The sequence below is a fragment of the Squalius cephalus genome (assembly GCF_949319135.1).
Source record: "Squalius cephalus genome assembly, chromosome: 18".
Taxonomy (NCBI): domain Eukaryota; kingdom Metazoa; phylum Chordata; class Actinopteri; order Cypriniformes; family Leuciscidae; genus Squalius; species Squalius cephalus.
This window is the reverse complement of record NC_137139.1, coordinates 28,323,629-28,350,109: the sequence shown is the minus strand read 5'-3', so window position 1 is coordinate 28,350,109 and position 26,481 is coordinate 28,323,629. Positions and strand designations below refer to the sequence as shown.

The following is a 26,481-nucleotide window of genomic DNA, read 5'->3' as shown; positions in this document are numbered from 1 at the left end:
CGATTAAAACAGCAACGGTTAATCGAATTAATTAATAAACTAAATACTAAAATATACTGTATTTTGATATAATAATAAATATACACAAAAAAATATTATTTAGATAGATATTATACATTTAAAATATACTGTATTTTAATATTTAATATTAATAAATATTTAATTATTGAATATAATTGAATATAAACCTAACAAAATACAGTATATTTTAAATTAATAATATTATCTATCTAAATAATAATAATAATAATAATCTGTTTTGTGTATATTCAATATTATATCAAAATAGATTATATTTTAAAATAATATTATCAAAATAATGAAAATAATAATAATAATTATTGTTATTAATAGTAGTATAAAAATTGTTTAATAATCACAGATTGTATATTTCATATTAAACTATTTTTTTTTTTTTTATATTTTAAAATAATAACAATATAATCTAATCTATCTAAACAATAATAATTATAATAATAATAATACAAATTGTGGTTTGTGTGTGTAATAATCAAAATACAGTATTATAGTCAAAATACAGTATATTTTAAAATAACAATATTATCTAATTAATAATCTTAAAATATAATTAAATAATTATGGATGGACAATGGATGACCTACTGATTTGGGGTTGGAGTGATATCGGGAGGTATCACACACCACACTGTATCCAATCAGCCGGTCACCGGGGAACAGACAGGTCGCTCCCACTGGAGAGAGCAGGATCTCTTTCGTCTCTGGATACAGCCACTCAATGGAGATGTCAGTCAGAACTGATGTCATGGACTTCTTCAGCGACTTAATCATCTGCCAATCACACAAATAACAGCCAGCTCAAACACCATAGTGAACTTAATCAAGGGAGCACGGTCTGTAAACATACTCTATATAAATAAAACAGTAAAATATACAGACGCTAGTCTTAAACAGCAGGGAGAGAAGAAACAAAAGTGAAAAGTGCTGTCAGCTTTGATTATTATCCTAATTTGTGTTTGACTAAACAAAACAAACTGTTAATTGCTAATACATTTGGGCACTCCACAATTTATGTGGCTGCTGTAATTGCTTTGCGGTGACATTCAAAATAACAGGCTGGAAGATAAACACGTCAGAGGAAACGAGGACCTTGGGCTGTAGTCGTTCTCCTTCTGCCAGGAACTCAGCTGTGCCTCTGGAAACAGCGGAAAGTCCTAAAACCAGCCTCCTGCACGCACCCTGACCTATGCCAAACGTGTAACACCTGCCATGGTGCAAACACACACACAGAGACAGTACAGGTGCGGTGAGTCTATTAAACATCAGAAGAGCATCACATAATGAAGAAACTGCATCTCAAATCGGTGACGCTCTTCCAGGTAAAATACATGTAATTCTCTGAAATGTACTGGTTTGCTAATTCTGTCAGAAAGAACTTATTCATATTGTTTATTAAAATAGTAAGCATCAAATCTTCTTCAGCAACTCTCTGTCTCCAAACATTGGCAGGTGCCTTCAAAGGAAGCATCCACACTGAAACTGACTAGGAATGCTCTAGGCTGAAACTGCATATAGCATACAAGCAGACACAGAGGCTTACTACTATGCTGAAAATCTGTTTAAACCAGTCTGAACTGGTCTTACATGGTTTCAAAACCCCACTAAATCCTGCAAACAGACCAGCTAAGACCAGCTTAGGCTGATTAAAAGAACTACTTCCAATACAGTTTCATGTTAGCATATTGCTAAGCTAACAACACAATATTTTAATGAGAGTAAAATAACTAAAAATAAAATACTGCATACATTTTTCAGTGAAAGATATAACACAGACACATTAAATAACAGAATCACTGAGTTGGAAAAAGGATCACCCCCTTGTGTCAGTATTTTGTTGAACCACCGTTTGCTTTAAATTACAGCTTTTAGTCTGTTGGGATATATCTCTACTAACTTTGCAATATTTTCCAAGCCCACTCTTCTTTGCCGAACTGCTCAAGTTCAGTTAACTATGATGGTGACTGTTTGTGGACTGCAGTCTTCCAGTCCTTTACTTGTTTACTTGTAGGAATGGTGTTATTTGGATGGTGAGCTGTATTGGATTTCCAACCAGACATATCGTTTGGTGTTGAGGTTAAATAATTCAATTTTAGTCTCATCCGACCATAACACTATTTTCCATGTGGCCTCAGAATCTTCAAGGTGCGTTTTGGCAAAGCTCAGTCATTACTGCATGTGGCCTTTCTTGCAGAGTGGCTTTTTTCTTGTAACTCTCCCATACCAGCCACATTTGTGGAGAATCTGTGATATTGTTGTCACATGCAACTGCTTCAGAGTTGCTGTAGGCCTCTTGGTAGCCTCTCTGACTAGTTTCCTCCTGGCTCTTTCATCCAGTTTGGAGCGACGTCCTGATCCAGTGAGGGTCTGTGTTGTACCAAATACCTTCCACTTCTTAATAACAGACTTCACTGTGCTTCTAGGCATTGATAACGCTTTGAAAAATGTCTGTAAAACGGCAGATCTAATGCACAGTATCTGAAGGCAGTAGTAATTGAGTGACCTTCAGCATAGGCAACAGCATCTGTGGCTCACTGCGTGCGAGATACAAGGTGCACTGCTTGCTCACTGCACTAACAGGGAACACATCTGCCCATTTACTAAAGTGTGGCCTGGCGATCTCTGCGTCTGATCAGTTTACTGAGAAACATTCTTCCCTAACAAGCAAAGAAAGCCGAGTCGTGTCCCCACAGCAGAGAAATGAAGTGCAGTAAGACACAATTGTGATTATTCTCGATCGTCTGGGGAGGGCAAGTGTTGTTTAAGGCAGTAAATTACACTGCAGTGTCATTTCCCAGCCATCGTCTTTGTGTCTGACCTCAGCTTGTGTCTTTTGTACTGCAGGAACGGCTGTTAAAACCTACAGTTTCTTCCATTCTTTTGAAAGAAAGCTATTGTTGCATCTGCTCTAGGAGGACGAGGAAGAAAAGAAGTGTTCCTCTCAGGTGAACATCTCGGCATGTGACAAATTGACTGGAGGTGGGAGACGGAAGCCTCTAGGAAGCAACGGACTGCAGAAACAAAGCCTGTGAATACCAGCAGCGTTATGGCTAGTGCGGATCTAGGAGGATTAGACAGAGAGACATCAATTTACTGTCGCTAGCGTCTGTGCCGATCTGATTATGATCTTATTACCTGAATAGCTCTGCAGCTCTGTATCCTTGAACCTGTGATATTAAAGGATTAGTTCATCCGAAAATGAAAAATTTGAATCATCAGTCATTTAATCAGCAAATCATTCCGAATGCATCCGGCTTTCATCTGTGGGAAATAAAATGGGATATTTTGAACTGAAGACTGTCCGAGTTGCTCTTTTCCATATAAATGAAAATTGCGATCAGGGGATGATTAACACAAAAAACACATTGTTTAATGTCTGTATGACTTGAGCACTATATTCCAAGTAATTATACTGTAAGCTATTAAATATGATCTATTCAAAATATATTTTATGAGGTTAAGTATATAATAACAGAATGTTCATTTATTGTCCCTTTGATGTCTGTTTGCATTAGTTTGCCAACATATTATCCTTCTTTATTGGATCAATAGTTAATGCACAAAAATGTCAATGTAAAGCCTTTACTTTATTTTAAATATTAAAGTGGAATCATGGACTCAATTTCAGAGTTCGCAATCAGTGTTATTATTGTTAACTAAGATTAAATGAGTAAAAATTGTTTTCATAAATTGAAAAAAAATAAATGAAAATATAAATATTAGATGAAAAACTTAAACTTTATTTTAACTTTATTTTTTTCAGTTAGTTGCCAAGGCAAAATTTGAAATAAAAATAAATTAAAGCAAAATAAAAAAAGCTAAGACAAAACAAAAAAGCTCAAACTTAAACTAAAATTAGCGAGTGCGACATGAGATGGACCTTAAATGCAATGTAACTTTAGATAAAAGTGTCTGCCAAATGCATACATGTAAATGTGCAAACATTGACCTGGTGAACTTGGCGTGGCTGCGGAGCAACTCAATAACCTTCCCTGTGTTACTGACGGCTCCGTCGGTCAGGAGGAAGAGCAGGCGAGGATGACCTTTCTGCATGGGCTGCTGTAGGATCCAGTTGAGAGGAGCCAGTATGTTTGTGCCGCCCATGTCAGCCCGGATCTTCTTCACGTGTTCGTAAGCCAACGCCAAACTCTCCTGTGAAATAAATTAGGTTTGTCAAAGGGTAATTTAGTACTGTCAAAATGGGCTTACGATAAAACATGGCTGCCTATTTGGTACAAAGTTTTTTAATTTTTTTATTAAGACTAGTGAAAACTCTTTCAACACCCATAATGCACTGGGCATGTTGTCGTCCAAGGCCACTCCCAGTCTGCTCCTATTGCATAGGCTTGACTAGTCAAAAATAACTTTGCTTGAGTAGGAAATACTACTTAGCAAACTTTTAGTAACAATGGTGTCAACTTGTCTTGCTACGTTTGAAAGAAGAAGAACGGGGAGCACCTTCTGACCAACACTGACATTGTTTGCTATTATATCCACAGTGAATCTTTATTAGATTTATGCTTAAAAGAAAAGAAAAAAACTATCTGCCACAGAGGCTTCTGAATAAGTAGTGTTTTTATGCATTATGACATCAGTAAGGAACTTTGATAGAAATTCATCATGTAAGCCCAGACCTTTGCCACTGGATCCCAGCAGAAAAACACAAACATGGAGCATCTTGAGTGTCTCAGTGTAACTGGCGATCTAATGAGGGCAGTGATTGAGGACGCTGACTGTGGGTCCCTGCGGGTGACCTACCTCATCGTAGCTCTGACTCGTGGCAAACAGCGTTTTGAACTTGGATCCGAAGCCCACTATGTTGAATAAGCATGCTGGGAAAAGACTTTTCAGAATCACGACCATTGCGTCCTGTGAACACATAAAATGGGAAGGTCAACGTGAATGAGGGTGGCAGATATGACGGGGGTTCCATGATTTTGTATTTTGCATTACTTATAATTTTTTAATATATATATATATATATATATATATATATATATATATATTTTTTTTTTTTGTTTTGTTTTTTTTTTACTGTAATTAGGTACATATATATATATGTGTGTGTCTGTGTGTGTGTGTGTGTGTGTGTGTGTGTGTGTGTGTGTGTGTGTGTGTGTGTGTGTGTGTGTGTGTGTGTGTGTGTGTGTGTGTGTGTGTGTGTGTGTGTGTGTGTGAATAAAACTATTTTGCATTACCCATTAAAATATGTATATATATATTTTATATATATAAATATATATATATATATATATATATATATATATATATATATATATATATATATATATATATATATATTAACATATTTCCACTTATATAAGAAATTTATACTATACATGTGTATATACTGTACGTGTAAAAATTATATAATCAATAAGTCATGATAACATGTTTTTCCATTACTTTAACTTTTAAATAAGCTAACCGATTTCCACAGGATTCAGCTAGGCAAGATTCAAAAACAAAAACTGAACTTTTTTTGTTTTATAGTGATATACAGTGCTATGCATAAGTTTAGACACCCATGCTAAAGTTGACTAAAAAGAGGAATAAAAAATCATCTTTTGGAAATTGAACTTAATGCTTAATTTAAAAAATTAGGAAAAATCCAACCTTTAAGGACACCAATTTTCTTTGTGAATGAATAATGTATCGTAAATAAATAAATGTTCTTCCTTAAAATACAGGGTGCATAAGTTTGGACACCCCTATGTTAAATTCCCATAGAGGCAGGCAGATTTTTATTTTTAATTTTAATCTCTAGGTATGGTGAAGGCTATGTGATAATGTGGGGCTATTTTAATTCCAAAGGCCAAGGGAACTTTATCAGGATGCATAGTATCCTGGATCCATGAAGTAACTGGCCTTTAAAAATAAAAATCTGCCTGCCTCTATGGGAATTTAACATAGGGGTGTCCAAACTTATGCACCCTGTATTTTAAGGAAGAACATTTATTTATTTACGATACATTATTCATTCACAAAGAAAATTGGTGTCTTTAAAGGTTGGATTTTTCCTAATTTTTTTTAATTAAGGCATTAAGTTCAATTTCCAAAAGATGATTTTTTATTCCTCTTTTTAGTCAACTTTAGCATGGGTGTCTAAACTTATGCATAGCACTGTATATATTATATGTAAAATATCAGGTTCACTCTGAGTTTACATTTTTCATTTGACATGCTTATATTGCTTTAATAATACATTACAGCCATTGCCAGATATTGTAGTAATTTGCCATGTAACATTTGCATATTATTTAAAGCAACTCACATTAAACTAATTGCAGTGTTTAAGTGCTGTGCTCGATGGCAGGACTGTACCCATCATAGACACTGAGGGTGGCATGTTCCCACAAATGTTTAGACTAGTGGTCGATCGCTAATGGCTTTTCAACTGTCTCCCTTGCTTGGATTGAACCAGCAATCTTTGTCATCCAGACCTGATGCCAATAGACAGCACTGCATATTGAACACAAGAATTCAGGCCTCCATTGTGTCTCATTGAAAGTAGTGGTATAATAGCGCTGCTTTTCGACAGACTGACAGGGAGTCCAGCAGTGGGTAATTAGCATGAGGTTATAATTAAGTTTGTAAATATTTATGTGATTATTAAAGAAGAGTTTTAGCATTTTTTACAGTTTTTACAATATTCTGGTCTTTCACTAGCCTGGCAAGCCAGACCTACATCAAGATGTTAGGTCTGGCAACTCACCATAGACACGGCTCAATCCGAGGGGCGGGATAAACGGCTGTCTTTCAAATTCCCTCTGCACGCAATAGGACAGCGCTTCAACCAACCAGAGCGCTTTCCCAACAGTGGAGCTAAACATTAGTTGATAGATTCAACTTTTGAATCTGGCCGGCAAAACTACGAACACATCTTCCTTTTTTAAGAATGACTTAAGTGCCGTTCTTTGCTCTTTTCTCAAAGAAAAACTTAACTCCAAGTCCTCCAGAGTCGCGGCCAAAGCCGATTCGAAAGACTGTTCGCCAGAAGCAGCAGCTCTTCTTTGTTTTCAAGTAGCAGGGAACCGTCGCAACTCTGCCGTCATTATGTTAAGCCTGCCCCGCCTACTCTATACACGATGTGATTGGCCTGACCCAATTTAGGTTTTTACAGCTCCGAAAGTCAACGGAGAGTTGCTAGACTACCCTGGCTGCAAAATACATTTTGCTGCCGCTAGGGTGCGTCTAGATTTCTAGGCTAGTCTTTCACTGTTTTGAATGATTAAAAAAAAGCGAATCACCAATTTTGTTATAATTTGCATAATAAAACAAGTCCACCTTCTCAGAGCACTTCCTTACACATTCAAACTGAACTTGAAACACAATTATAAAAGATATTTAGTTCTTAAAGGGATAGTTCACTTGAAAATTAAAATATCGTAATTTACTGTGGAACACAAAAGGAGAACTTTTGAACAATTGTATTTCCCCCCATGCAATTACAAAAGAGTGGCTTTCAAGCTTCAAAAGCTCAAAAGAACCACCATACACAATATTTTACATCTTCTGAAGTCATACGACAGCTTTGTATGAGAAACTGTTAATCACTTAAAATATTTTCACAAGAGTTGATGAGAGAATGTCTATTAGGATTTTCAATTAATCAGATGATCCAGTTCAACTAACTAAATTTCGACTTAAATTTCAGTTTGTTCCTCACACAAAGATATTGAAAGAATTCAGAAGACTTTGAATATAGCAGATCTTCGTATAAACATACTTTTATGATACTTTGAAGGTGCTTTTGCATCTTTATTGGAATTTTGAAAGCCATTCACTGTCAATTCACAGCAAAGATGTCAAGCACACTTTTTCACCATTTCTGCTTTTGTGTTACACGGAAGATATAGACACATGAGGGTGAGTAAACAATGGCAAAATGTTCATTTGGGTGAACTATTCCTTGTAATAAATGTATCTTCCTTTCAGTGTAACTGGATACATCTGCGGCTGTCCTCTTGCACTCCACCACAATGGACATATGACATTTCAGCGTGGAGCAAGTCTTCTTCAGGGTCAAGGATATTCTGGGATGATATTACCGCTAGAATGACCTGAGCCTTTAGATTAGAGCCATTTGGTGTCTGTGGTCAGAAGGGGAACGTCCTCAATCAAAACCACAGTGAGTCATCGCTGCCTCGTGCGTCACGCTGCACAGAGGACACGAGCACACACTCATTCACACATCTCTAATCTCAGCAGGGAGACTTACCAAGTTCAATTATCGTAGCTGCTTGAGCTATTCAATGCAACAAGCTGGCTATTTCATTACAGAGCCCCTTCAACAGGCTGCTCAAATGGTCTGATTTTGTTCAGAACAACATGTTCAGTAAAATATGTCTAGCAAAAAGAGTAAAACTAAAAAGCTAACTAATGTCATTCTAAAACGTTTAATAAAGTTCCCATATGGCTTTTTGTATAGTACATAAAGATACATTACAATATAATTCTACCTTGTGTTTATTTAGTGGAAACATGTGAGAAACACAGCTTGATATTTAACATTTGCATGAAACATGTTGAATCTGTTTTATATATAGTACCATTCAAAAGTTAAGGCTTAAGGCTTTCGTATGGCATGTGTTCGGTCAATCAACGTACTACTTACAGTATGTCACTGATAGTTCTTTTTGTGCTGGGTTAGACCCTAGAAGTAGGAGCTAATTTACAGTAGTCCCCCCAAAATGCATTCCTGTGGTGTGAACACGCCAAAAAGCAGGTACTTCCGCCAATCGTTATAGGAACTACAAAAATGTTCCTCCGGTGCAAAAGCCCCTAATGCGTTTTTTTTTTTATTTAAGTTCTTCAGCAAAATCATTATGAATATATTGTAAATATTAAATATATTGCCCAGCCCTACTTGGTACTATGAACCTCATAATAAACACTCATGCTTAACTTTGCAAAATGTAACAGTAAACAACTTTATTACATTAAGAATTTATAAATCTGTTTACTCCCGTAATCTAGATAAAACCATCCAATCAGAGTCTCTTCGGTAAATAAGCACCGCTGTGTGAATATAAATACCCTTTTCCATTAATGGTCATTAACAAGACTGAAGCACTTTGGGGTTTTAAACCCTTGAATAAATTAGGATGTCTTCAAAAGTTAATGAGCATTGGGAATGAGGGGCACAGTTAGCTTAACGCAGAAGCAGAAGCATCATACCTTAACTCGATTGATGTTGACCCCGCTCATGCTTCCACTGCGGTCAATGAGGAAGATGAATTCGCCCTGGATGCTCCGCAGGTCAGAGGTCGTCGAGCGGAGGTCTGGGCAGAAGTTGAGCATGACTACGGGGTTGTGGAGGATGTCTTTATGAAGCCTCTTCCGAATAATGTCCACCTACACAACACACACCAGCCAGTGACAGAGCCATTACTGAAGGCGATAATGGGTAAAGCTGGTGAATCTCATGAAAACATGCCACACATTACACAACAGAACTAAAACAAGTTATTTCTTTTCATAAAGCCCATGTTTAGGAATATTAAGACATTGTTTACATATTATTTATGCATATTATTCTCATGCAGTGTTTTGTAGAAAAAAATGTGCTTAATTATATGAGAAAAATACATAAATAATATGCAAATAATTTTTAAACTAAATATATAGCATCTCTTAATGTTCACTCAAGTCCCCATGTGGCTTTTTGTATGGTCTATATAGATAAATATGAACAAATATAATTCTGCCTTGCATTTATTTAACGGACAAGTGTGAGGAATATATTTTAACGATTTATTTTGAATTTTTAACATTTGCATCAAACATTTTGAATCTAAGAGTTTTAGAGTAAATACATACAGTTCCGTTCAAAAGTTTAGGGTCTATAAATTATAAATAAATAAATATAATATATATATATATATATATATATATATATATATATATATATATACACACACACACACACACACACACACACACACATTCGTGCTGCCAATCGATTAAAAATTGTATTAATCGTACATTTTTCTGTAATTAATCGTGCCTAACATTTACGTTTTTTATATATTTTTATATTGTAATCATTTCACATTTACTCTCCAAATGAATGTAGAAACAACAAAGACAGTAGCCTATATTTTAAGTATTTGTTGAATGGCATCTTTCTTAGAAAGAAGGCCAGTATCACCGAAACCAATACTGTCTCTATGAAATAGATTTTTTCTCAATTTTACCCATTAATTATAGACATTCAGCATTACAGTATTACAGTATACTTTCAATTTTAACATTTATTAGGCTTTAAAACGTATAACAACTTTTAATTGGCCCAGTCAGAACGGTTCAGATTTTTACTTTATTTTTTGTCTGTTCAAGCACTGTCTGAATATACATATATTTTTTAAAAAACTTTTTTTTATATAAGTATATACGAGTATAAATGTGAATATAAATGTGAGTTCTGTGCACATGTCAGAGCTCAAGATCGTTTAGAGGATGGCAATGAGCCTATTGTGTACTTCTCTGAATAAAGTACTTCAGATTAGCAATGTATTTCAACCACTTAACATCACGTTTCAATTGGTTGTTCCATTGTACATTAAATTACTTCTTGGAAATCTGCCATTTCTCTGCTCACTTACAAAATTAACCTTTGGAGGAAATAGCTTTCTTTTACATACATAAACGTGTCCTGTATAAAACCGAGCTTGCTTGGATGTGCACAAAGATTTTAATTTCCATGCTTTTTAGCTGCTAATCACCTGACTATTTTCAAAGTTCAGATTCAAGTACAATCACTGTCATTATTGTATGAAAAAAAAAATTACCAGAGCAAATGTAATTCAGGTTTGGAATAACTGATAACAGAATTTTCATTTTTCAGCTCACTTCAGTAAAGGATTGATAGAGACAGATACTGAAGCTGTTAGTCAAGATCAGAATTTTGAAAATCTTTTACGGGTCATGGATTCCCCTCTCATGCTTTAAAGATTTAATACATCCCAAAGGTGGTGAAGTTGACTCTTATTTCGCTATGCAATAGGTAGAAACACTATGGACTCAGCTGAAGACCTTTGACAGTTTCCATAGAAACCTCCATTCATTGCTGATCATTTTAGGGCTGAATGTTCTCTCCCCTCCTGTTGAGGAACAGCACTCACTTAAGGATGCAATTGAAGCTTTGGATTTAGAGTATGGTTGTCATTAAGCTAAATCTAACAGCTTGACGTTAAAAACCCCGGGATATTTTAGAAAATGACTGGAACCTACAGTTTAAGATCAGCAAATTCTTTCTTTCTTTTCTTTTATTTTTCGAAAGACTTTTATTCAGCAAGGATGCATTAAACTGATCCAAAGTGATACTAAAGATATTCATAATTAGAAAATAGATTTCTATTTTAAATAAATGCTGATCATTTGACATTTTTTAATCAATGAATCCTGAATTATTTTTTTATTATGGTTTCCACAAAATAACTGAATATTGATAATAATAAGAAGAAGAAATGTTTCTTGAGCAGCAAATCAGCATATTAGAATCATTTCTGAAGGATCATGTGACACTGAAGACCAGAGTAATGATGCTTTTTTACTTTTTAACATTAATATTGATACATTTAATAATTAATAAAATATTACACACATACATTAATAAAATGTATATATACACACACAGCACTCACCGGCCACTTTATTAGGTACACCTGACCTGTTCAACTGCTCATTAACGCAAATACTGTATCTAATCAGCCAATCACATGGCAGCAACTCAATGCTTTTAAGTGGTAGACATGCGCTGTGTCCGAAATCGAATACTTCCCTAAAACACAGTATGCGAAAAACAGTACACCAAAAGAGTAGTATGTCTGAATGCATAATTTTCGAAAAGTAGGCAGAAAATACCCGTATGACCTACTACTTAAGTACAATATTCAATATTGTACTTAAATACTACTTAAGTAATATTCTGATGATTCTGCAACATTCAGACGATAGGGTCAGAATTTGGTGTAAACAGCATGAAAGCATGAATCCATCCTGCCTTGTATCAAAGGTTCAGGCTGCTGGTGGTGTAATGATGGTGTGTGGGATATTTTCTTGGTACACTTTGGGACCCTTGGTACCAATTGACAATCGCTTCAACACCTGAGAATTGTTGCTGATCATGTCCATCCCTTTATGACCACAATGTATCATCTACTGATGGCTATTTCCAGAAGGACAACGCACCATGTCACAAAGCTAAAATCATCTCAGACTGGTTTCTTGAACATGACAAATAGTCCAGTAAACTCAAACGGCCTCCACAGTCCCAGATCTCAATCCAGTAGAGCAGATGTGGATGTGCAGCCGACAAATCTGCAGCAATTACATGATGCTATCATGCCAATATGGACCAAAATCTCAGAGAAATGTTTCTAGAACCTTGTTCAATCTCTGCCAAGAACAATTAGGGCAGTTCTGAAAGCAAAACAGGGTCCAAGCATGATGGTACTTGCAAGATGTACCTAATAAAGTGGCAGGAGAGTGTATATATATTGTCCCTTTATGAAGCCACAATGTAATATATACTGTATAATATATATATATATATATACAGGGTGGGCCATTTATATGGATACACCGTAATAACATGGGAATGGTTGGTGATATTAAAGTCCTGTTTGTGGCACATTAGTATATGTGAGGGGGCAAACTCCTCAAGATGGGTGGTGACCATGACATATACTAATGTGCCACAAACAGGACTTTAATATCACCAACCATTCCCATGTTATTACGGTGTATCCATATAAATGGCCCACCCTGTGTATATATATATATATATATATATATATATATATATATACATATATATATATATATACATATATATATATATATATACATATATATATATATATATATATATACACTGTATATATTAATTTTATTTATTCATATAATAAATATTATATAAATTATTACATTTATCAATATTAACATTTAATAAATAAGTTAACAATTTCTGAATTCGAATTGTTGGAAATAATGAGATAAAATACAATTATTTTATTCCATTAATAGTTTTATGTTTCTCTTCAGGCTTACACGTCTAACAGTAATCTAATAGCTATGGTTTCCATGTAAAAAAAACTGCCATGATACTTTTAGGTACTTCTTTTCAGTGACCAAAATCATTCCTTAAAAGTATTAATTTGCTAATGGATCTCTCTGCCCCAAACCACGACTTGAGAGCATTATTTCAAATAAGTACCACATCCTATTTAGTTTATGATCCTGGCTGCCAAAACGAAACAATAGTCTCTTCTAGATTTCTTTGCCAATTATATGTGTCACGGACCACGGTGTTGAACAACTTCTTCAGAGTCTCAAGCTTGTTTTGCTAATTTTCGTCCTTGTAAAACACTCAAACTGTTTTCTACAACCCTCAGTCTTACATATTCCTTCGCTCTCTTTCTTCCACTCACTGTCTTTTCATTACTGCAGTCCTTCTTCGTGGCCTTTATGTAGTCGCTCCGTCCTTTCAGATGCTCATCGTATTCCTCCGGCGTCATGTCTCCGTCTTCGATGAGAACGTGTGGCAGATGGGGCTCTATGCAAAGAAAGGAAGAATTACTCTCTTTGGTCCAGCATAAAAACCTCTCAGTGTGGAGGCACAACAGTCAATTATGGCAGCAGACGATGAGTTACATTACTACCAGACATGAAGGACTCCCATGGTGGCAGTATTTCTTAAAAACAGCAGCTGGATTGGGAACAGAGTGTGTTGGCTCCTAGTGGGCCATCAATACAGCTGAACGTTTGCCCCCTTGACTCGGCTTTCAAATTAATTCAATTGCGCAATACTGGCCTCGGGTCACCTGCGGAGTGAGGCAATCTTATGAGGCATTGTGAGATCCATTTATGCCTCCCAGACACCGATGGAGGTTGAGATGCATGATGGGGTGGCTGAAGAAATATAGAGCTCAACTAAACAGTGCTTATAGAGCAAGAAATTATGTTATATGGTTGTGGGCCTGGGAATGATGCTTCAATAGCCTCTGATATAATAAACAGCCTCTCGTTTGGACAAGCTTTCAGGCACATGGAGAGATTAGCACTGGCTTGTTCTCAAAAGGCAGACTCTATTGTCCAGTTAACACAGGTCAGAGTGACTGTGATCTTGTTTGTCTGTCCATGGGGACCAAATGACCTGACAGAAAAGGACATTGCTGGGAAGGTCCAGAAAGAAAACGGCTTCATAAAGGGACTAAAAATGAGTGTGGTGTTTGTCGTCACTATAGGCGTTTGCTAGGGAGATATGGTTACAAAGATGTTCTCTGGGTGGTTTTTAGTGTTGTTTAAGAATTTCTATAAAGAATTGAATTCTGATTCCTTTGAACAATTCTGACTTCTTAATGATTCTTTTAGGACTTAAACTGGAAATAAGAAATGCAATTGCACTGCAAAATGATGAGCTCATTTCAGTAATAATAAATACATTTAAAACAATTCTTGCAAAATGCGTTACACAAATATTTTAATGACTTTTCACAATCTTTTTATGTGGCATGAATGCAATCCAAAAAATGGTGTTCACTATATAATAAACAATAATCAACTAAACAAATTAAACATTCAATTTATTGTACAAAACTCTCAAAATGACAGATCAATTTATTGTGTAACTAACTGAAAATATGCTCAACAAGAAATCAGTAGTTGCCTTGACAAAGTTATTGACTGAACAAGGCATTTTGCATTATGTGAATGATCAAATTCAAATGGACAAAACAAACTAGCGTTACTTAGGACAATTATTAAGACAATAGTTGAGAGAACCTAAAAATCTGAATGCATCAGCTTGACTGAAAAGTTTATTTAGTTGCGCTGTATACTTTTGATTCACTAAAAAGAACTAGCTCAGCATTGTCTGTTTCGAACTGTAGATTGAGATCATGATATACAATTATTGTATTGATGTGTGTTACACACCACTGGGGTAGATGAGTATCTCCACAGGGCAGTCGTAGGTGTACTTGTCTGCCAGTGTGACCACAATACTGGTGGCAGAGCGAGCCGAAGGGTCCGCGTCCGCACGGATGGCATGTGAGGGGCTTTCCACACCTGCACAGAGAAACTTCTAAAGCATCTAAAATAAGCAGGAGCAACAGATGTTAGACCACATGCGAGGACTAAACCATTCCGCAACTCCAGCAGGAAGATGCATACTATATATTACAGCTGGACAATCAACACATTAAACATCATTTGGGCTTGAGTCCCAGCTGAAAGACAAGCATGTGCTGCACTTTACATTTATGAATTTGGCAGGAGCTTTTATCCAACACAACTGGATGTGTATTCAAGATATAATCAGTGTGGTTAAAAGAGGTTATCAGTGTGAAAAATCAACTCATCAAACTATCCACACATCAAACATCATTGGTTTTCTAATTATGCATTTATATGGAAGCTTTTTTTTTACCACAGAATAAAAAATAAAAAAGGTAATTGCGTCTTAATTTCACAATTCTTCCTTTTTTCTTTCAATTCTGAGTTTATATCTCACAATTTTGACTTTTTTTCTACTATTGCGAGTTTAAATATTGCAATCGCAAGTTATAAACTCGTAATTGCAAGTTTACATCTCACAATTCTGTTTTATTTTTTTTTGTTTCCTCCACAGAATAAAAAAAAAAGGTAATTGCAACATTTTACTCACAATTGTAAGTTTAAATCTCACAATTCTGACTTTTCTTTTTACGAATTGGTAGGAAAAAAAGAGAATTGTGAAATTAAAAGCCGCAATTTTTTTTATTCCGTGGCAGAAATAAGCTTCCACATAAATGCATAATATATTCTCTCAATTTTGCGCACTTGTGAGAAAAACAGTCAGAATTATAAGAGATTCGCAATTACCTTTTTAATTATTTTTATTCCATGGTGGAACTAAGCTTCCATAAATTTGCCAGGCAATTAATTTAATCCAAATTAAGTCGCAGGGCATTCATGATTTTTCACATGTATTCATACTTATTTGTGTTCTCTGGAAATCAAGCCCATGATCAGGGGTATCAGGGTTGTTTAATCCAAGACTCATGCTTGAGGATGGAGGAACTGACCTGCGAGTAAATACGGTCCTCTGATCTCAAGATGGAAGTTGAACTCATAGTCAATGGAGTTGATGGTCTCTTCCTCCATCAGAGCAGCCAAACACACACCTGAGGCCGTCTGCTCGTGTGTTCCCTGTGCACAATGATGCTGATCCCTCCTGAGACAAATCAGCAGGTACACATTCAAGCTTCATTTTCAGTTCAGTTTCATTAATTCCTGAGGCAATAATATGACTGTATAATATGAGCTCAACTTTCTTTCTTTTTTCGAAGGAAATAACAGTGCTTACAATGCAGTAAAAGAACAGTAGGATTTAAAGGATTAGTTTAATCAGAACTGAAAAGTCTGTTATCAGTTACTCATGCCGTTCCAAAATAGTACAAAACTTTCTTCAGTGTAACATGAAATAAGGTATTTTGAGGAGTATCTGTATTTTGAGGAATGGCATTTGCGGTCATTTTAAGGTTGGTGTTGTGATTCTGCATAAATTAAATAGATGCAAGGGGAAAAAATCAGTATGCAAATAAATACAAGAGCACCAATCACAATTCAGTATGCCGATATTACACTGATATTACATATTTTTAATGTTAAACATGTCAATGTAAGTAAATGGGAGATTTTTAAACTTTAATCTTAAATTTCCTAAAAAGTTTAACATTTAGAAAACCCGAAAATAGACAGCATAGCTAAAGCTGAAATTATCTACCAAACACAATTTGAGACTTTAAATTGCAGTCTGTATGAGAAGCAGTTCAAGCTGAATGAATTGCAGAGTTTAATACTTCTACTAGGGTTTGGAGTTTAGAGCAGAAGCCAGAATGTTTGAGGATTATAAATACAGGATTGCCATTCAAATACTATGATTATCAAAAAATGAAACACTAATGAATCCGAACCTCCTAGCAGTGCTGGGCGAAAATGCCTGCTCCTCTTTGACAGAACGTTGGACTCTTGGAGAGCAGACGGGCGGTGAGGTTACCCGGATTCCACCGTTAGTGAGTGTGCTGAGCTCCGAGGACGTGCTGACCAGTATATTAATGGTCTCCAGTGGGGGAATGACCCCTAGACTAACCACCAGCACTGTCCTCTCCTGATCCTCGTCCAAAATGATATGTCCTGCAGCAAGATGATTCATCAGTAAAGCCTCTGAAATGTACAGTCAACGTCAATGAAAGAGCTTAATAGGATTTTGCGTGTTAACTGAATTCAACAGACACCGTGACAGGGCTTCTGTTTAAGCTCTGAATTGGGGATTAACTAAGATCTTTGATGAGCTTTATAAATGAGCATGCAATCTTACCACCTCCGCTTTGCGGGGTTCCATTGGCATTGCAGCAATCAAAGTAACAGTCATCGATTTTCGCTTTGTCTTTGACCTGCACGGTTATAATCTGGCTGCCAATCATCGCTTCGAACCCGACCACCACGCTGCTGTCGTCCAGAGGATATATAAAGATTCCTGCATGAATCACAGGAAGAGGATTAGAAAAAAGTGATTCAGGAGAATGCATTGTTTATTACACAGTAGCAAAAGGCCATCTTTCCACAAAGCTAATTTTGCTCTTGACAGAAATAAAATCCTTCGTTTTAGTGCTTTCAGCATTGACCAATGCAAAATCCAATCTGTTGGAGTCAATACGACACTGGAGACCGCAGAGCAGCAATGTGCCAGTGACATTTCTAGACTTCACACAAATAGCTGATGAGGTTGGGAGGGAAAGACAAGTGTTTCTCTTCCCTTCAGGGAATTTTGAGAAAGTATTACTGTGATTATAAAGAGTTTGATGCATTTCGTCCCAAAATGCTTTTGAGAAATTACAAATTAATTCTTGATTCTTATCATTGATCAAGTGGATACAGTGAAGTGCTGTATTTTTTTAATAGATTTGTCATAAAATATTCTCTAAAAAGTAATTCAGGGGACCTGTTACCATAACTTAAAGGGATAGTTCGCCCAAATATTGAAAAAAATACTATGGAAGTCAATGGTGTCCCGTCATCAACTGTTTGGTTACAAACATTCTTCAAGAAATATATACAGATTTGGAACAACTTCCAGTAAATGATGACAAAAAGTTTCATTTTTGGGTGACCCATCGTATACCTTTAAATAAATGCATGGTCGCAAAAATTCTAATTTATTGTTTTAATGAAACCTCTTAAGTTGCAAACATTATTTTGAGTTCTATTGACACAATAATTTTGATCACTGAATCAACTTAATATTGTGTGTAATGTAAACTAAAATTTCTGCATTAGTTGATTTTTCAAACAAAGTTGTAGTAACAATGAATTCGTCTTGATTAGGCAGTGGATTTGTAGTTCCCAGCATCCTTTGCATAGGACTGGATTAGGAAAATAAATGTTGAAATTACTTGTTATTATTTTATTAGGTTTTTTTAGTGAAAGAAAAGACCTGTTAATGTTTAATGATAGTATGTTTGACATTTAAAGGAGTTTCTGTAATGTTGAAGTTTTTGTGGTTACCACTGTGCTGAAGAATAGACGACATGATTGTAAACACTACACAGACTCTATAAGCAATGACTGAGCTAACGCCAGTGACAAGTAATATCTTACTTGTTCATTAAATGCCAAATAAGTTACATTAAGAATGTGCAATAGCTGTGGATTTGAACTGAAATAGATAAGATGAATTGGTTCCAGGGCTACAACTCAAGTAGTTGGAGCGACTAAAGATTTATGCAAAAAATTGTTAAGCTCTTCTAAATCTTCTCAATGTAGCTTGCTGGTTAAACGTAATTTCTCCTCAAGTTGTCATAACAAAAAAAAGGATGCAACTGTTGCGTTAATTTGTTTTGTTGAGCCAACACATAATGTTTTGGAGTGTTTGCACAGAGCCTGATTATGCATCTTATGAGATTGATCTAGTTCTCGAAGTTGGATCAACTGGAATATGTTATGAAGAGTTACATGGCAAATTTAAAACTAAAGTTTAGGGTCAAATCGCTTAAGTATGAGCAATATACACTCAAAAAATAGTTAGGCCTAAATTTAAGATTTATGTAATTGAACTGCAAATAAAATTCCCATCCATTTGGATTACACAGTTTTAACAAGTCAAACTTAATGTAATGCATTTTTGTCAGAAACATGTTTCTGCACTCATGGCTATTAACTATTTGCATCTATTTGATTTTAATGATCCTATTTTCAAAATGCATTTATTCAAATCAGCATAAATCTGTTCATCATGAAAACATTACATTTATTCAGTTAAAAATACAAACATGGATCAAATCTAAACTTGCCTTGCCTTGCCAAATATGGCTTGCTGTGGACCAAGCAATATTCAATTAGATAAAAATTTATGAGATAGAAACAGATTGGATTTATTGATGATAAATATATAAACTTGGTTATTGTTATTGTACCATGATGTGTTATTAAACACATTCAGTTTATTAGTACTATAGATAAATCGTACCCGTTTAATTTATTTATGTCTGACAAACATGCATCACATTACGTACAGTAGCCTAAATTTTAAATGCCAATACATAAATCTTAAATTTAGGCCTAATTTATTTTTTGAGTGTAAAACTAATGCCTCAGGAAGAGCCACTAATGATGGACATCATTTCAGAAATATCAGAAGAAGTAATGCATCCATTAGACAGCATACTCACCATCGACAGGGTGATCTTCAATGTTTTCATAGGTCAAGGAGGCCGTCATTGCCAGGGTGTAACCCCTGACACAGGAAGTGATGTCAGAGACGCTGAGAGGCAGAGCGCTCCGTTTGCTCTTGTTGATCAGGCCTGGCATGATGGTGGTTCTGTCCAGTACAGCTTCTCACATGCAGAGAAGGAGGCGATAGGTGATGTTTCCCTAGAAAGGCTAGATAAGATTGAAACCATATTTTACAATATGTCTTGCAGAATGAATGAATAAATGAACCAACCAACCAACCAACCAACCAATCCCTCCCTCCCTCCCTCCCTCCTTCCTTCCTTAGGGCCTGTGTATATTTATTTATGCTTTTGGACATTGTATGAACGTCCAGATAAAATATCTTGTTTTAATCCTTAAAACAAGTTAAATTTACTGGGACCTGAATAATATATATATATATCTATATATATATATATATATTTTTTTTTTTTTTTTTTTTTTACTGCATTGTGCTTTGTTTTAACCACGAATCTAATACAGTTTTGTGAGGTTTAAGTACAAAAATGAAAATAAGAATAATAAACTTAATTCAAAATATATGACCTGAAAAAAAAATGAAAAAATACTTACAGAACATGTTCGACTAACATTTGATCACCAGAAAATGACTAAAAATACATTTTGAACGGAACAACTTCTGTTTTATCATACATACTAACTCTGGAGTTTTGTTTGAAAGTGTGTTTGTGCAAATCTGCCCCTTCTAATAAATACAGATGACGAGAAATAAAAATCTAGATAGGTTGGATATTTCATATCTAATGCAGTGGCATTTATACAATTTATGTGTGGCTTAAGTGTCCAGTATTTCTGAGGCCATTGTAAAAAACAAGTCATTCATATTCACAGACGTCACACATCATAACTCATCATTGTCCTACAGCACTGATGAAGATGAGAGGACAACATTATTATCCGTATCGCTCTGGATGCCTCTCTGGTGTCTAAATGAAGTCCTCAGACAGGTCCACCCCACCCCCCCATCCCACGGGTGGATTTGTGGCACACAAAGCTCAGGTCTGGATCAGCACCATCAAAGGGAACAGAAGCCTCTGGCACATCAAAAAGCCACTGGCACTGTTACAGACTCGTCAGTTTTTACCTGAGGTCAGCGCAGAGAACTTCAGACTATGGGAATACAAAACCAGAAGAGTTATACGATACAGATCAGCGTCTGTGTCTCAGTTCTCTTAATGATTGTGCCAGAAAAAGCGATTAACATGATGTAAAACTCTTTAATGATCTCTTTAACTTTTCAATTGATTCTCCTAGACAGTGTGATAGAAATGTTTGATGTAATGGGTATTTTCAACATTAAATGTCCAGAGAAATACAGACTAAGGATGCTCAGGTCAAAGGCCATACCAAAAAGTGCTTAACACTAACAGTCGAACTAACAGTCATATGATTACTGTAGCTTAGATCATTACAAACCAATCACCAGAACAAATCACAGTGAAGAAGACTTGAGTGACATTGATTTTTTCTCAGCTATATGATTTATATGTACATCTATCTTTCTATTCAGGCGACTCACTTGGTTTTTTTGGCCAGTGATCTCCCGGCCATGAATAAAACTAATTTTCTACAAAGAGCAACTTGGGAGTCGTGTCAGGTATCAGCTGAGAAATAGATTCTACGCTCAAAAGACAATAAAAAAACATCAAAGTGTGAGAGGTAGTAATAGAAGTACTATAGATTCTACGCTCAAAAGACAACAACAGAACAACAAAGATTGAGGTAATGATAGTAGCTTCTTGACGGGACGCCGTCACCTTACTTCAGGGAAGTATTGTATTCGATAGAAGTCTGATTTAGTTGGTTATATTCTTTTAAATATTTCCAAGACCACAGTAATGGAACTGAAATTGAAAGCAAATGTGTCACAGATTTTTCTCCTTGGAAAAGGACATCAATATTCTCAGAACAGATCTCTCTGAATAATGTCTCAAACTGTGCTCAGATTTGCAAAAATACAAAGTCTGCAATCAAAGGTCTCAATATGAACCCTCTTCCAAGACCAAATGATCTGAGCTGTTATCCGCAATCATTTATTGCGATTATCAGCAATTGTCTTATTTGTGTCTGTTTTTTTTTTTCTCCTAGACATTTGATCTGAGATGTTGACTAAAAGTGAAATCTCCATTAAGTTTCTCCAAGCAATAACAATTTCAGAAATGAGATTGCTTATATTATATACAGACAGTACATAAATATCTCAATTATTTCTTCTACACAGCAATGAGAATAAAATACTTTTGTTGAACATGCTTCTCAGATTTGTCTGAAGACCAATATAGAGTTTGAGAAAAGACTTCAAAATGCCTCACATTGTGCTCGGGTTTACAAAAATCAGAGATTCAATATGAGCTTAAACATTTTCTTAAATCTTTCCACAACCGAGTAATACTGTCGAGTAATAGACAATATTTGGCCATTTTAAGATTATGATATTATACTATAATGTAAAAATTATTATTTTTTATTTTTTAAATAAGTCTCTTACCAAGGCTGCAGTAAAAAGAGTTACAATTTAAAATAACTTTTATATTTGATTTTTTTTTTTAAATGTATTTTTAAAAAATGAATTTTCAGCATCATTACTCCAGTCTTCAGTGTCACATGATCCTTCAGAAATCATTCTAATAGGATAATTTGCATTTCTGGCTATTATGAAAGTTGAAAACAGTTGTACTGTTTCATTTTTTTTTTTTTGATTACAGGATTCTTTGATGAATAAAGTTCAAAAGCATTTATTTGAAATAGAAATCTTATGCAACATTATAATTGTCTTTACTGTCACTTTTGGTCAATTTAATGCATCCTTCCGTAATTCAATTCAATTTACTTTTATTTGTATAGCGCTTTTCAGAATACAGGTAATGCATGTCTACATTACAATTTAGAGTGACTGTGTGCAAGTAATGTATTTCAGAAATGTACATATACATATCACGCAGTTATCTAACAATGTGTGAATTTAATAAGGCAGAAACAATGAGCTCATTGAAGTAATTATTACAAGTTGTGAACATAATGAATACAATAAATATAGAAAATTTTGCATTGGAGCATGTTGATTCAGAGTTAATAAGTATTAATTTCTTTCTTTCAAAAATAATTCTACCTGACCCCAAACTTTTGAACGGTAGGGTATATTGTATAAATTGTGTTCATATCAGTATTTTTAACATTAATATATTTAACATTAATTTGACATCTCTTTTGAATTCATTATAATATATAAACATTATATTATTTGTCAGACACCTTGCAATTGTCATGGTAGATCATGTTTGTTGTGTTTGAGATGGACTTTGAGTTGGCTTTTCATTGTTTCCATGTTCTGTTTCCTTTGTTTGTATTTGTTGCCATGGTTACTCATTGTTTGATTAAGTTGCCACACCTGTTTCTTGTTTCCTCCCTTTGATTATCCTTTGTATATATTTCCCTGAGTTTTAAGTGTCCTTAATCTGTATTTCGTCAGTATATAGTGGTTGTTCTGTTTGCTTTTTTCAAGAGTTCTGAGTGTTATTTTGATTTTGTTTTAATTCAAATCAACTGTTGTGATTTGGTCCAGCCATTTGTGACAGCAATTGCATCAGGCATTGAAAAGCCAATTTCGACTACTGCTAGGACAACTATTAATGCAATAATGTTATAGTCCTACTGAATATCAACATTTGTGTCTCTGTTTATTTGAAACCATCATCATTTTCTTATAATTCTGTTTGATGAATTATGCTTTTGAATATAAGCTTTATCACAGATGTTGATAAAGCTTGTATTCAAAGCACAAGTCATCAAACAGAATTATAAGAAAATGATGATGGTTTCCAAACAGGTTTCCCAAACTCTCTACTTCGTTAAGTCTCCTGAGGTCTGAGCAAACAACAATATCCCACAGTATTTTTTAAAGCAAACTGCAGTATGATTTAACTTTATGTCAATCCTCTAATTTTCATCTAACGTCCACAGAGGGTCAGTGTTTTGGAAATTTGACTTGTTTTTCGGCCAGTTTCCAGATTTATGAGCAATTATTCTCAGAGGACATAAATGTCTGAGATTAAACAGCTTCCCGATATTACAGAAAAGAAACAGACGCTTTCATCGAGGTGTCTACATGGCCATAACTCAGAGACAGAGGAACGCCACCCCCTCTCTAATGGATTAGGTTTTGGCACAGTGCCTCGTGACAAGATGAGAGCGGACAGACGAGTACAATAGATTTTCCCCTCGCCCCTGACTGCCATCACACACAGCAAACCGGTCAAACACTGCCATCATGTGTCCTGAGAGGAGCGGGCATTTCTGCACAAAGCAAAGGTGTCAATATCATCTTAAAACATGATATAAATCATGCATTTAAAATAAAGGTTATTCTATGGTTTCATGGAGAATCTTTGGAAACTTTCCACTGCACAATGTTCCTTATTGTTGAAAACAAAGATTCGATTATTAAAATGTTCTTCACACTAAGAAAACAAATGGTTCTTTTAAGCGAACTAATCGCTGTGGGAAAAAAAATGATTTGGAAACCTTTATTTTTAAGAGTGAAACGTTGATATTAAAACCACAAAATAATCATTTAAGCTTTTTTAATAACCCTAGCAGACCGAAAAGACCAGGTAAAGGTCAAAATCAATTTCACCCTCAATGACGAGATTGATTTTGTTTGAAAATGCATGAAAAAAAAGATTTCTTTCTGGTCTTCTTCCATATTCTATTCAAGGGGACCCAAATGAGGAGAACCCAAAGTGACAGACAATGACCAACCCCCGCCTCCCATCCATCCTCAATGGAGTGTGAATCACTCCCAACGAAAAAGAGCCTAATCCCCCACTACACACACTCCACGGCTGCCACCACACACACGGCGGGAGACGCGGCACAGAAACAACCACCTGTTGATCCTGCATCTCCATCAGCTGACTACAGATGCATCACTTTGCAAGGTCGTGAAATCTCTTTTAGAGGTTTTTCAAACACTTCCCAAATTCACCTTAAACCTAAAACAAAATGCCTCCTACTTCACCATAAGATTTCAGAGTTCAGTTTCACATGCACTTTTTGCAAAGCAGGACTCTTACCTCACATCTGCAGCGGTCACAATTCTCTCTCGAATCCTGCATTGGTGATGTCCAAAATAATCGGCTGCAACTCCGGAAAGCTCTCTGCCTCTTGGAGATGAACACAACAACTGAGCAGAACGAAGAAGGGAGGGAGGTGGGAGAGACCGACAGATATAGAAGCAGCTGGAGGAACGTTAACGCAGTCGATCAGCACAGCAACATGTGGTTATGAAGCTCAGAGGAGCTGTGGCAGAAACACAGGCGCTGGAAGCTGTCCTGTGCAACAGATTAACAGGAACCCCAGCACACCCCCCGCCAATGCTCAATTCTCCCCTCAGCATCTGTACCACCCACTCATCCACCTCTCTGTCTCTCCGTAATCAGTGACGAGAGCCCATTCATGTATCCCATTTGATGGCCGGGGTACCACAGGCTGAAATGAACACCATGCATGGGGGAAACGAGGGGAGGGCGAGAGATCATGCATGTTTCCCTCTCTGTCTTTGTCTGTCCTTCCATCATTCATGTTTTCCCTCCAGTGACTACTAAGCTCACTACCTTGATTTTAATATGACCGTGGCATGTGTGATTAATCTGCTTTTGCAGAGGATGTAACCATGACAATCAATATGGAGCCTCCTGGGCTTCTTAAAAGACAACAGGTTGTTTGGAGAAAGTGTGTGTGTTTAGTGATGTGCGCTGCCTTGGCTTGAATCTCAGCTTCTGTTTCTCAATTCAATTAACAAGTGCTATTTACTGTCTCTCTTTCTCTCTCTTGCTCGCTCTCTGAATGTCTCTTATCTCATCTGCTGGGACAGGCGGAGGGCTGCAGCTGTTGTAGATCATTTCATCTGCAATAAAGAAGAAAATATGTCAAACCCAACGGCTAAAGTCTATGGATGTAAGTCATAAACATCAGCTACATGTTGGTCTTTTTAAATAATAAAGATTCTTTGAACACATGCATTCGATTCTCAATTATGATGAATTTCCTCATGAATAAGCAAGCACAAATAAACAAAACCATATTGGCTGTGATGCAAAAATGTATTTGAGACAAAGCACAATTAAGTTAATTAATAAATTAATCATTTCTAAAACTGAGGTATCAGGTTGAAGCTTCATGACTTTTCTTAGGTTTATGAGAACTGACAATATACAAGATTTCTACCTGTTAATATTTCTTTGGAGAGAAAAAAAGCATCTGCTAAATTAAAAAATGTGAAGTACTCCTTAATAGTACAAAGTATGGGGATTTTGATAGATTTGACAGTATCTGTACTGGGTTTTAATTAGGTCAGAAGAAGATTTTAAATATTTTAATGGAAATCACTTACACAGTAGCCATAATTTAACTTCTCATAAGACCATAGTAACCACTGACGAAAACCTGCATTGCTCCTTATTACCATGGTTACATCAACTATGGCTTCCTATATGATGGTAGCAAAGGTATTAGTCAAGAAATGTGTAGCCAAAACACACTGTGTATATGTATTCTGTCCCTATATGGTGTAGATCTACTATTTCTTCCAAAATGCCACAGTTAACAGGATGCACAGTGTTAAAATTTTAAAGTAAAACAGTGATTATATTCAGGGGAGATTTGG

The 26,481-nt window shown here is 35.7% G+C and overlaps 2 protein-coding genes across 2 annotated transcripts in view; one reads left to right on the top strand and one right to left on the bottom strand.

The window, feature by feature from the left end:
• vwa5b1 (von Willebrand factor A domain containing 5B1) overlaps positions 1-25,215 on the bottom strand; it is a 38,356-nt gene extending 13,141 nt beyond the window's left edge. Inside the window, exons 1-12 of the mRNA XM_079850369.1 lie at positions 24,890-25,215; positions 19,754-19,964; positions 17,404-17,562; positions 17,000-17,219; positions 16,109-16,257; positions 14,979-15,110; positions 13,472-13,596; positions 9,216-9,392; positions 4,794-4,904; positions 3,985-4,187; positions 1,128-1,242; positions 624-809 (exon numbers count right to left, since the gene is read on the bottom strand). Of these exons, the coding sequence (XP_079706495.1) occupies positions 624-809; positions 1,128-1,242; positions 3,985-4,187; positions 4,794-4,904; positions 9,216-9,392; positions 13,472-13,596; positions 14,979-15,110; positions 16,109-16,257; positions 17,000-17,219; positions 17,404-17,562; positions 19,754-19,892 (1,716 nt within the window). The 5' untranslated portion in view covers positions 19,893-19,964; positions 24,890-25,215. The remainder of the gene's footprint in view (positions 1-623; positions 810-1,127; positions 1,243-3,984; positions 4,188-4,793; positions 4,905-9,215; positions 9,393-13,471; positions 13,597-14,978; positions 15,111-16,108; positions 16,258-16,999; positions 17,220-17,403; positions 17,563-19,753; positions 19,965-24,889) is intronic.
• LOC307146410 (integrator complex subunit 11) overlaps positions 1-26,481 on the top strand; it is a 229,447-nt gene that overhangs the window by 174,638 nt on the left and 28,328 nt on the right. The window lies entirely within an intron of this gene.